This window comes from Podarcis gaigeae (genome assembly GCF_964106915.1).
Source record: "Podarcis gaigeae genome assembly, chromosome: 1".
Taxonomy (NCBI): Eukaryota; Metazoa; Chordata; class Lepidosauria; order Squamata; family Lacertidae; genus Podarcis; species Podarcis gaigeae.
This window is the reverse complement of record NC_139678.1, coordinates 15739204-15751730: the sequence shown is the minus strand read 5'-3', so window position 1 is coordinate 15751730 and position 12527 is coordinate 15739204. Positions and strand designations below refer to the sequence as shown.

At 46.9% G+C, this 12527-nt stretch overlaps 1 protein-coding gene across 2 annotated transcripts in view; it reads left to right on the top strand.

Moving 5' to 3' along the window:
* The first annotated feature begins 3264 nt into the window (after positions 1–3264).
* Positions 3265–12527, top strand: part of RCOR1 (REST corepressor 1) — a 144665-nt gene continuing 135402 nt past the window's right edge. For both annotated transcript variants that reach the window (XM_083736023.1, XM_083736022.1), the window contains exons 1-2: positions 3265–3934; positions 4203–4262. In XM_083736023.1, the coding sequence (XP_083592149.1) occupies positions 3682–3934; positions 4203–4262 (313 nt within the window). In that variant the 5' untranslated portion in view covers positions 3265–3681. The remainder of the gene's footprint in view (positions 3935–4202; positions 4263–12527) is intronic.

Here is a 12527-nt window from a genome sequence, read left to right as displayed (position 1 = left end):
GGCGCTTCAGTGGCTTAATTTATTTTCTTATTTGTTAAGATTTCTGTTCTGCCTTATTGCCAGCGGCCCTGAAACCAGCACACAGCAAGTAGCTTAAAACAATAAAGACAGCGACCATAAAACCATCAGAGCATTAGACAGAACACTAAAACCGGCTGGTTAAAAACAAATCAAAACAGCAGAAGGCAATTAAATGTGTCTCGACCCTTATTAAAAGTTATTATTTATTTTATTTATTTACTACATTTATATGCCACCTTTACCTTTCAAGGATGGGACGTGGGTGGTACTGTGGGTTAAACCACAGAGCCTAGGACTTGCCGATCAGATGGTCGGAGGTTCGAATCCCCGTGATGGGGTGAGCTCCCGTTGCTTGGTCCCTGCTCCTGCCAACCTAGCAGTTCGAAAGCACGTCAAAGTGCAAGTAGATAAATAGGTACCGCTCCAGCGGGAAGGTAAAAGGCATTTCCGTGCACTGCTCTGGTTCGCCAGAAGCGGCTTAGTCATTCTGGCAACATGACCCAGAAGCTGTATGCCGGCTCCCTAGGCCAATAAAGCGAGATGAGCGCCGCAACCGCAGAGTCGGCCACGACTGGACCTAATGGTCAGGGGTCCCTTTACCTTTCAAGGATCTCAAGGTGGCGTCTATGGTTCTCCTCCTCCCCATTTCATTCTCACAACAACCCTGTGAGGTAGGTGACTGGCCCAAGGTCAACCCAGTGAGCTTCATGGCTGAGTAGAGGATTCGAACCCTGGTCTGCCAGGTCCTAGTCCAACACAACAACAATTATGCCACACATTGGAGGCACAGACAGCAGGGCAGAGTTGGGCTGTAGCTAAGAAGGGCACTGGTGTACCTGTGTAGCAGAGAATTGTAGAGACGGGAGGGAGCACAAGGATCGGCCAGTTCCAGTCCAACCCCCTTCAATGCAGGAATCTTTCTCCCAGTGTGGGGCTCGAACCTACAACCTTGAGATTAAGAGCCTCACGCTGAGCTATCCCTCAGAGAGTTTTGCAACAGGAAAGCCACCACTGGAGAGGCTCTGTCTCCAGCAGGGATGGGAAGCTTTCTTCAACACATTCCCTTCCTGGCAGCTTTCCAAGAGCCACATGACAGAGGTGGGCAGGGCCAGAGGCAAAAGCGGGCGGAGCAACAAATGCAAATATTACCATTTCCCAGCAGGCACTGGGACACACTCACATCTGTCAGAGATGCTTCCACTGAGTTTCCTGCATTGCAGCGGGTTGGACTAGATGACCCTTGGTGTCCCTCTCAACTCTAACATTTCTGTGATTCTATACCCTTCTCTATCCTCCATCCTGATATGCAAGATTTCAAGGACAGAAACATTTGGAGCGCAAAGCAGATCCAGCAAGGCGGAAAGAGGCTGGCTAAAGTTCCTGAAAGGCTGCATCTGGCCCTCTCCCAGAGGTTCCCCAACCTGGTGCCCTCCGGATATTATGAACAACAGACCCTATCAGTGCCCTCTAGCTACAATAATGCAGGTTGTAGCTCAAAGCATCTAGAGAGCATCAGGTTGGGGAAGGCTGTGGAGGCAGATTCCAGCTGGCAGGCAGGGTCATATTTGCCGGACGAGTGAGGCTTGGAGTTCTTCTATTTCATATCACGATTTTTCATATATATATATTTTTAAAAGCAGCCACCCCCTTGGTTTTGCACTATAAAATTTCACCTGCCTTTTAGGTTTTGCTCTTTGCTGGGGGTGCGGGGGGGGGCTCACAGCCTGGGTATCAACGATATTTTGTGTGCTGTTTATTTTCCTTCCAAAAAGCCTTTGAGGAGCCAAACAAAGGGCACCACATACAGAAACTTCAGTCCTTCAAGGCTGCCTCTCTCTTCTTTTTTCTCCTTCCCCCGTGTGGAAAAAATTGTCAGATGTTGACAAATTCTTTCCCTCAGCCTCCACCCCCCTTCCTTCCTCCTCTTTTCTTTTTGGAAAGGGGGGGGGAGGAAAGACGGGTTTTTGCGGGGGGGGGGGCGTAGAGAGACGGAAGGAAGAGAGCGAAGCCTCTTTGGAATCAAATGTTAAGACAGCTTTGGAAAATATGCCATTGGCCTTCGATGTCTCCCTTTGCCCAGTGGGTGGATTGGACGGGTACATTATTTTGAGGCTTCTCTCTTTCTCTTCCACCCCACCCCAGGCATTTGAAACCTCCTCCAGGGTTTCCTTTCTCCTTTTCTTTCTTCCCCTGAATATTTTTTCCTGCAGTACCATTACAAAAAGAAAGAAAGAAAGAAAAACCCCTATCTCCCTTCCTCTTCTTTTTCTTTGCCTCGTGTGGAAATGTGCAGCGGAAAGTTGCCTTCATTTATAATAAGGTGGAAGGTTTTGTGTATTTCTCTCTCTCACTCTCTCAACTCCACGCCACCAGACAGGAGAAGCAATTTGCTTTTTTTCTTTTTAAAGGGGAAAAAAAAACCCCACACAACTCCAGCAATTCAGATGACTTTGCCTATAATCCGCGCACCCCGCCTTTCTCTGTAAAGAAGCAATAGCTCCCCACTTTACACGCAAGAGAAAGGTTTTGGGCATTTGAAAAAAAGAGAGGAAAAAAGGGGGGGGGGAAGAAACAATGCAATAACATCTTTCCACGCGCGCGAGTGGGGCGAGGGCACCCGTCGCACCACAGCGAGCGACTTCGTAGTATTATCTTAGTTTCTTTGTATGGAGATTCCATTCAAACTGTTCAGCGTGTCACCAGTAACCTTCCGCCAAAGAGGAGGAGGGGGAGAAAAAATAGTCCCAAGCTCCTCGTCACCCTTCTGATGGGTGCGGAGGTGGGGTGTGTGTGTGTGGAAAATATATGTGAGCACGAGAGAGAAATTGCTTGCAACTCGCTTTTTTTTTTTGCTGCGGCTACGCCACCCTCTTATATTTGGTATCCAAGCTCCCTGTTCCCCTGAGCATGGCTAGAGTGCATTTGCCAACGCTGCCCCCAAACTCCCCCTTTTAATTTATTTTTTTTAATTGCAATTTTTCTTTTCCGCTTTTCGCTTCAGTCAAAGACACAGTGTAGCCTTGCAACGAGCCTTGCCTCATTGGGCGCAGAGATTGCAAAGGGAACGCTCTCCCTCTCTCCCCCCCCCCCGCCTTCTCCACCTAACCTGAGCAAACGGAAGCTCCGGACCGGCTTTGACGGGCGGCTCTGCAGAGCCAATGGCGTGGCGGGGAGGCTTCCCAAAATGTGTGGGCGGCCAATGGGCTGCGCAGGGGGGCCGGCTCGCGGGGAGGCTAGCAGCTCAGGTTGACAGTGACTAGTCCCAGTGCAGGGAAGTGCAAGGAGAGAGAGAGAGAGAGGAGGGGATGAGCTTCAAAGTTCGAGGCTTCCTCTCATTGCAGGGAATTTCCCCCCCTTCTTCTTTGAAGGAAGGGGAGAGGAGAGAAGGGAGATTGCAATAAAAGCAGCCTCTGGGGAAAAGCTTTGCAATTGCAGCTTGCTCCCCCTCCCCTTTCTTTGCAAAAAAAAGGGGGGAGGAAAAATAAAAGAAAGCAGCAAGCTCGTCTTCTGCTATTCCCCCCCTTCTCTCCTCCCTCTAAATTCTGACTTTCCTTTTCACCTTCTCTCTATCTCTCCCACCCCCCAACCACCCTTCACACTCCTCCTCCTCTTCTTTCCTATTTATTTATTTATTTATTTTGCCTCCCCCCCCAACCCCCAATGCCAGCCATGATAGAGAAGGGCCCGGAGATCTCCGGCAAAAGAAGGGGCAGGAACAATAATGCCAGCAGCCAGGCGAGCGGCGCTGCTTCTCAGGGCGCCTCTGCCTCCGTCGCAGCCGGCAGCGCCAACAATGGGAATAATAGTAAAAGTTTGGCATCGGCGGCATCGGCGGCGCCCAATGGCAATGGCAGCAGCGCCGCCAACTCTTGGGAAGAGGGCAGCTCGGGGTCTTCCAGCGATGAGGAGCATGGTGAGTCTCCCGGGGATATTGGGATTGGGGGTGGGGGGGATGGAGAGAAAATTGAGAAGGGGGGTGGGGAGGAAAGTCTGCAGACTTCTGGAAATAGGCGCACGGTTTTTGTAAAGCAAGCATTCTTATTTTTAAATCAGGAGCGGGGGAAGCAAGGGAGGAAATCGAGCAGAGTTTGCCCCCCCCCAAAAAACAGCTTGCAGACTTTTGGGGATAGATACAGGCATGGCAAGCATTTTTTTATTCTTCTTGCTTGTTTCCACATCAGGAGGCGGCGGCATGAGAGTGGGACCCCAATACCAAGCCGTCGTTCCCGACTTCGACCCTGGTGAGTCATTTTCCGTGGATCCTGCGTGCTTCTTTTTCTTTTTTGGCGTCTCATCTGGACGAGCCGCGAGTAGTTTTGAGGAAGTCCTACTCGGGAGTAGGCCCGTTGGAGTGCATGGGCCCAAGTGGGTAATCATGGGTGGCCATTAATTCCAACCGGGGCTGCTCTGAGCGTGGCTGATCCGAAGTCTGCCTCTCTCTCTTTGCACCCCCCCCCCCCCCCGCTAATCCTTCGCCATTTGGAAGTGGGGAAAAGGATCTGATCTGGTGCCTGCTTTTTTCTTTTTTCTTTTGCTTAGGAAGTAAATTCCGTGGTGCTTCCTCCCAAGTAAAACGTGTAATGGATTGGGGAATGGCTAAAGTCATTTTGTGTGAGAGATTGCGAACGCAAGGGTGGAAGGGCTCTTCTTTCCTTTTGTTATAAAAAGTAGTAATTTTTTTAAAAAAAGTCTTGTTGTCCCCCCCCCCACCCTGTTCAAGAAGCAGGAAGATGACAACTTTTGCCCCTTCCCCTCTGTGTTTACCCTGCTGTCCAAGGAAGGAACAGCAAGGGAAGGGGGGGGGGTTGGAAAAGCAGAGAAACGTGCTTGGGAAACGTGCCACCACACTTGATGATAAAAGTGGGGGGGGGGGAGAGGATATATTATGGGTTTTTTACTTTCTTCGAAAATCTTCCCACAAATCCATTCTTTAATATCTCTTCTTTCCCCCCATTTCTTTTCCCCCCTTCCTTTTAGTAAAATAAAGTGGATTTTTCAGGGAGGAGGAAAGATTAATATTCTCTCCCCCCCCCCATTTCTGTGCTTTGCAGGTGTGGTTACTATTTTCATAATTCACATTGGCGGAATGGGGGGGGGGGAGAGGAACCTGCCCTTTATGAAAATCCGGTGCCAGTCGACTCCTTTAGACTCCTCCCCGCAACCTCTCTCTCTCTCTCTCCCCCCCCCCACTACCAATTATTTCACATGCAATTGACCTAAATCCAATTACTTTTACAATTATTGTTATTAAATGAGCGGTTCGCGTTGGTTAGGTTGTCCAGAGAGGTGCGGAGGAGAGCAGGGATCTCCTACTTCTTTTAATGACGGGTTTTTAGGACGAGTGGAGTAGAGGACAAAAAGAGAGAGAGAGACAGGGAAGAAAAGAAATCCAGTTAATAAAAACAACAGAAGTCTTTCCAGGGGGCGCTTTATAGACTGGGTGTCAAGCAGAACAACAGATTTGTCCAGCGAAGAGATGGCGAAAGGGGAGTGTTTGCTCCCCCCCCTTAAAAATAATAATCTCTCTTTACGTGGATATATGGTGTAGGGTTTTTGGGAGTGGAGGAGAACAAAACAGCTTCGTTCCTTTATTTAGGATGTGCACATTTATTGTAATCAACTGTTTCTGTTCTTGGGGGGTTGGGAGAGGGAGGAGGAGGAAGAAAAAGCTAGTTGCCCAATGCTCTCTGTCTACTTAATCTCTCCCTCAGTTTCCCCTACTCTTAATTTAAAATGGAAGGGGTTGGGGGGGGGGGAGAGAGAAACCTGGGCAAACAAAGGAATTCAAGGTTTCCTGTAAGGCAGATAATTTATTATTTTTAATGTGTGTTTGTCAGGGAGCCATGCTACAGCCTTTACTTCCTTAGTTTTGAAACGGAAAGGCTCCCAGTTGCAACTATAGCTTGATGCTGTCTTCCTGTAAAACAAGCAAAACAACGACAACAACCCCCCACCCCCAATCCCTGCCCCACCTTGCTACCCCCCACTGTCTCGGTCTTAACACAAGAACTGACTCTAGCATGTAGCTAACCTGATTGAATCCTTTGTTTCTGGACTTTTCAAAAATAACAAGCCCAATGAAAAAGAGCGCCCGGCCTCTCCCCCCCCCCTTTTGAAAAGTATGAGATTTCTTTTTTTTAGCACGACCCGGTGGAACTCCGGATAATTGATTTTCCCCCTAGTTTGCTGACTGTCGTAATTTGTGATAGCGCTCGCAGATTTGTAGGGCTGGTGTAGTTGTGCAGGGCCGGGACTTAGGATGCCCTTGTTTTAAGAATCGGGAGAGCTGGAGGGGTTCCTGAAGGCCATGTAGTCCACCCCCTTCCTCAATGCAAAAATCCCACGGGCAGAGCATCCTCAGGGGGACGGCTGTCCAACCATCTGCTTGTAGTCCTAGTTCATACGGGTGACCTTGTTGAGCCGCTTGTGCCATCAAGAGATTCCTCCTCTTTTAATTTTTTTGCATCCGAAATCTCCCATTAAAGCTTCTCTTTCCTCCCCTCTGTGTGGCAGCTCTTCAGATATCTGAAGAGTGTGTCTTCCACCTTGATCTTTCCGTATTCAGGCTAAACATAACTCAGCTCCCTCCATCCTTTCCTCTTAAGACATGTTTTCCATACCACTGGCCATGCTCGTCGTGTCCTCCTCTGAACCTGTTCCTAAGTGCGGAGGCCAGAACTGGATGTGGTACTTGGAATAAAGTGCAGCTATTACTTCTTGCGCACTTGGGGGTGCATTTCAAGCGAGATCACTCTGTCAAAACAGTGAAATGATCTCTCCACCCCCCTTTCCCCAAAATGCACTGTACTTGATGTTCTCCCAGATTCATGGAGGTAGAGGAAAGCCCAGATGCGCTACCGAGAGTTCAGTTCTGCTGGCTGCTGCTAGTGGAACGGAGTACTTGAATCTGGCCCTCGGAAACTATGGCTCTATGAATAACAGCTTCAAACTGCGTTGGCCTTTTTTGCCGCTGCATCACACCACGGACTTGCATTTCCGTTTGTGATCAGTTGCAATCGCAAGCTCCTTTTCGCATGCGTTACTGGCAGGCATTGCCATTTGATTTCTGTTTTGCCCAAATGCAAAACTTTTGCATTATTGAATTTTAATTTGCTGAGTTCTAACGTTCGTGTGTCGGCTGCAGTGTGTAGGTGTGTTATGCGAACGCTTCCCGCTCTCCTCCCGGGGCTGGAAAAGGGTTAGTTTAACCTCTGGTTTGCTAGTAAAACTGAATTACTGTGGCACGAAATGATGCAAAAGTTAAGTCGCTGATAAATTTAAATCTTGCCCCAGCCACAAACTTGCCAAACGCTTGATCCTATGCATACTTACTCAGAAGTAAACACAACTGGTTCAGTGGATGTGGATGTATTCATGGGAGTTTATTTGGTTTCAAAGAATGTTAATCTTAAAACTTAAATATGAGAAGGTCATTTCGTCTGGCTGTTCACCAGAAGGTTGGTGGTTCGAACCCATCCAGGGACAACTGTGGGATGGGGGGGTTGGACTAGATGACCCTTGGGGCCCCTTCCAACATTATGATTCTATGATTTTATGAAAAATGCCCACCTACCTTACTGGGTTGTGTTGAGTATTGCTGACAACGTGTGATTCAAAAGTGCTGTATAACACTCAAAAACACTTAAATGTACTATATTAATGTGAAGGACCCTGTGAAACATTGGGGGCTGGAGGAAATATAATGAAATCATTTTGTGTGGTGGGTTTTTTTTTTTTTTACATTTATAGTCTATCTTAAGTTCAAGGGAAATGGTCTTTCTCCTCGCTCTCTCTTCACCCCCCTTTTGTCTCTCAACAACCATGTGAGAAATCTTAGGTTGAGAGATGGTGAATGGCCCAAGGTCACCCATTCATGGTTGAACAGGATTTTGAACCTGGGTTTCCTCCCTAAAGATTCTCCATTTGTGAGGACCTCCAAAAGTCGTGGATGCCATTTTTTTTTGCGCCTGGCTGACACTAAAGGATTACTGAAATGTATGTGCTTCGAAGCCTCAAAGTATACGTTAAGGATAGACAATATGTTAAAGAGTTTAACAATAAAGAGTAGTGTGTTTTGAAAACAAGTACGGTACTAATATATTTTGATGTAAACACCAAATTAAACATGTATTAACAAATTTCTGCTAAAAAACATGATATTAACAATGTGAAGTAACTTATGTGTATTGTGTGTTAATTCATGCTTTTCAAAATAATAACTAAAAAGTTCTGCCACTAGGCATTCTGTTTTGGCGCCCACAACCCAGGTCTCAGAAGCCATTTGGCTCCTAGCTTTTCTATCCCAGTTTCTTAACACTGCTGGCAAGGTACTGCAACCCTCCCACCTCCTTCCCAACCCTGGAAAAGTGCTAACTAGGCTTGCCAAGGGCCGCCCAAAAAGGCTTCGAGGGCCATATTTGTGCGTTGGAACACCCTGCTCTAAACCACACTGGGCTTGCCCCGATCTAAGCATTTTATGCCTGGATGAAGGTTACAGGCAGGGCCAAAATCGCAGAGGAGATTTCCTGCCCCCCCTTCCCCCCCCCCAAGTTGAAGAGGGTGAGTGTCTGAATTGGGCCCATGAGCTAGAAAAGCTCTCATCCTCTTTCCCAGGTGTATTTTCCTGATCAAAATTGCTGCTATTTGTAGGGGCAGGTAGAAGGCACACAGCGATGTGTAAATTTGTATGTTTTCCTCTTTGGGCAAAGAGTTTCCGCACGGGGAGGGGTTTTGGCTTGTAAAGGTTTTTGTGTCTGTTGGCTGTTCTCCTGCACCGCAGCCCTGATTAGATTTACTTCCCTACATTTTCTTTTAACCTTTAAAGAAAACCAAATACCTGCAGGAGATCCAATCAAGGACCTCTCAAAGTCTTGCCTAATTTGATCCTTTTGTACTCTTCCCTCCCTCACGTCTCCCAACGCCTCCTGCCCCGGTTATGTAGGTTACAGTGGTCCAACCATTATATGCTGAAAATTAAATCTGGCGTTGTGTTTTAACTTTTGTGGCCACTGGTTGGCTCTAATTGCTTCTGAGGTACGGAGGACGCTTGGGTTGTGGACGTGATCTGTGTGGGAGGCATGTTCTCAACCCGCAGCGTTCACAACCTGCAGTGCTGCATCTGCGCACGCGTGGGTTCCGATTTGGCGCTTCTGTGCATGTGCAAAGTGCAATTTAGCGCTTCTGTGCATGCACGACTGCCAAAGCCCAGAGGTAACCCGTTCCGGTACGTCCGGGTTTCGGCGCGTCTGTAACCCGAAGAAATGCAACTTGATGCACCTGTAACCCGAGGTATGACTGTAGTAGGTTGTTTCCTGCCGCAATAAACTTGTTACTGAATATTTTCGTGAGCTGGTTAGAAGCAATCTTAGGTGGAGGTGCTAAGATGCGTCTGAGCAGCATGTTCCTCTTGCAGAACTATAATCCACAAGCTTCTTTTTGGGGAGGGCTCCCTCAAACTAGATTGAGTTTTGTAGTGTGGTTATTATATTTTGGCCATCTCATTGCTCCAAGTTGGACTGGCCACTGCAGCTGTCAGACAGCTTGCATGGGGACCATTTTTACGTTGCATCCGTGTGACATGGCAAATGGCGCCGTTATTCTCCAGGCAATCCATTCGTCTCATGTATCTCCTTTCTGCAGATATGGCTAGGCCACGTGGAAGTGGTTCCTGTGCTGCAATAATACAACTATTTTTTCTGGGTTTGAGAGTTTCATGGAGAACTAACTGTGAATTTATTGTTGGAATAGGCCCTCTTATGTGTGCACTGTTGGGGGGTGGGAAAACATATACCCACTGAACTCCCATCAGTCTTAAAGCTTCCACATTTTTTTAAAAGAGAGATGGGATATTTTGTTGCTTGGAAAATAAGATGGGGTTACACTCAAGGTCCTGGCTGTAGGCTTCCCCATGGCAGCTGGTTAGCCTTCTCTGAAAACAGGATGTTGGATTTGGGGCCCTTTGGCTTTATTCCACAGGGCTCTTCTTAGGTAAATTCTAACTGGTTAGGAATTTGGATACTTGGCTGTTGTAAATGGGATTGCATGTACAGAATTATAGAATTGGAAGGGACCCTGAGGATCATCTAGCCCAGGCATGGTCAAACTTGGCCCTCTAGCTGTTTTGGGGCTACAACTCCCATCATCCCTAGCTAACAGGACCAGTGGTCAGGGATGATGGGAATTGTAGTCCTAGAACAGCTGGAGGGCCAAGTTTGGCCATGTCTGATCTAGCCCAACCCTGTGCTGTTGTAGCAGTATGCTGCTGTCCTGTAAAGGAATCAAACCCATGACCTTGGTGTTATTAGCACCACACACTAACCTTAAGTGAGAACCTTAATTTACTTTCCGCAAAGATTATCACATTTTTAAAAATCTCCCTGTCGCCCTTCCCCACATTTACAAAAGCCTAGTGTCCTCCAGATGTTGTCTGCAGCTGATGAGAGTAACATCCCAAAAAACTTTGGATAGGACCAGGTTGTGTGGAAGGCTAGCTCCCCCCCCCCCCTTGGGCTTCCATCAATTGAGAATCATGCATACTACCTTTTTATGAACTAAAAAACCCCTTCTTAATGATGCTCTCTACTAACTGGGGTAAAGACCTGTCAAATTACTTGATGGAGCTTGTATTGCTTTAACTTACACAAATGTCAGTGATGTCAAGTTTGTCAGGTTAATCTTTCCCAGAAGTGTTCTTGTCAACTAGTTCTTGAACGTCAGCATTTTTTTTGGGGGGGGGGTAAGTAAAATGTTTAAACCTCTCCTAGAAGAAATTGGTATTTCTTCCTCCTCCTAAGGAAATTGGTATTGAAAATACCTTGTGTATTCTGCCTCCCAAGTGCCTAAAAATTTGGTGCTGTGGGTATCTAGAATTAGATACCCATCTAATTCTTCCTGTCCTGCCTTTTAACTTTTTTTGACTATTTATTTTAGCTGTGTGATGGTTTCAATATTAGGCAGAATGACAGGAAGCATATTTGGTGTTAGTGGCTTAAATTATACCTGGTTAGGGTTAGTTATTCAGTGTCTGCTTAAATCAGTAAGGTTGATGCACACCTAAAGTATTTGCTATGTGCTTGCTTGACCCAAGTGTACCATTTTAGCTATTCTAATGGTGTGTAATAGTTATTTGACCTTGTGCAGGCATAGGGGGTTCTGTGGGCAGGGGTGATTCAGCTAAAATCTTAACCCAACCAGTCGCTTTGATCTGTGGAACTTGCTCTTATACAAGGGCCACACAACGTTCATTTCACATTGTAAGGGGCCATTTACGGTTGCATATTCCTGCATTGCAGGGGGTTGACTTAGATCAGGGGTAGGCAACCTAAGGCCCAGGGGCTGGATGCGGCCCAATCGCCTTCTCAATCCGGCCTGCGGACGGTCCGGTAATCAGTGTGTTTTTACATGAGTAGAATGTGTCCTTTATTTAAAATGCATCTCTGGGTTGTTTGTGGGGCCTGCCTGGTGTTTTTACATGAGCAGAATGTGTGCTTTTATTTAAAATCCATCTCTGGGTTATTTGTGGGGCATAGGAATTCGTTCATTATTCCCCCCCCCCCCCAATATAGTCTGGCCGACCACATGGTCTGAGGGACGGTGGACCGGTCCACAGCTGAAAAAGGTTGCTGACCCCTGATCTCATGGTCCCTTCCAACTCTACAATTCTGTGATTCCTTTAGTGTGGCATTACCCGATCTTTGGAACTCCCTGCCTGGTGACATTAGGTCGGCACCATCATTGTATCCTTTTAGCCACCTGCCAAAAACTTTTCTGTGTTTCAGCAGGCCAATCTGGAGACGTGATTTGGTTACATCTGTTTTTTAAACTTGTCTCAGATGAGACTAGTGTTAGAAACTCAGATATATAATCAAATGGCACCTTAAACCTAGGTTACGGTCACAACAGAATGTCTAGGCACATTTTGTGTGTGAAACAACAACTTCTTCTTCTTCTTCTTCTTCTTCTTCTTCTTCTTCTTCTTCTTCTTCCTCTTCCTCCTCCTCCTCCTCCTCCTCCACCACCACTCTTAAAGAAAAAACCCTCAAAGCAGTTTATAACACATTAAAACATCAAATAAAACAATCTAAAATAAAACAAATTCAGTCTTCAAAGGAAAACATTTCAGATCCTTTTCTAAGGGACATTTTGCATCCCCCCTATTTATTTACCTACTTTATTCATATAGCTGCCTCATAGCAGCCGTGCTTTAGGAAGCCAGTGTGGTGTAGTGGTTAGAGCAGGCATAGGCAAACTCGGCCCTCCAGATGTTTTGCGACTACAACTCCCATGATCCCTAGATAACAGGAACAGTGGTCAGGGATGATAGTCCCAAAACACCTGGAGGGCCTATGCCTGGGTTATAAGAGTGTCGGACTAGGGCTTGGGAGATCAGGGTTCAAATCCCCACTTGGTCATGAAGCTTGGGAGACCTTGGAGTCAGTCACAGCCTCTTAACCTACCTTACAGGGTCATTGTAAGAATTAAGTGAGGGGGGAGGGTAAACCATGTAC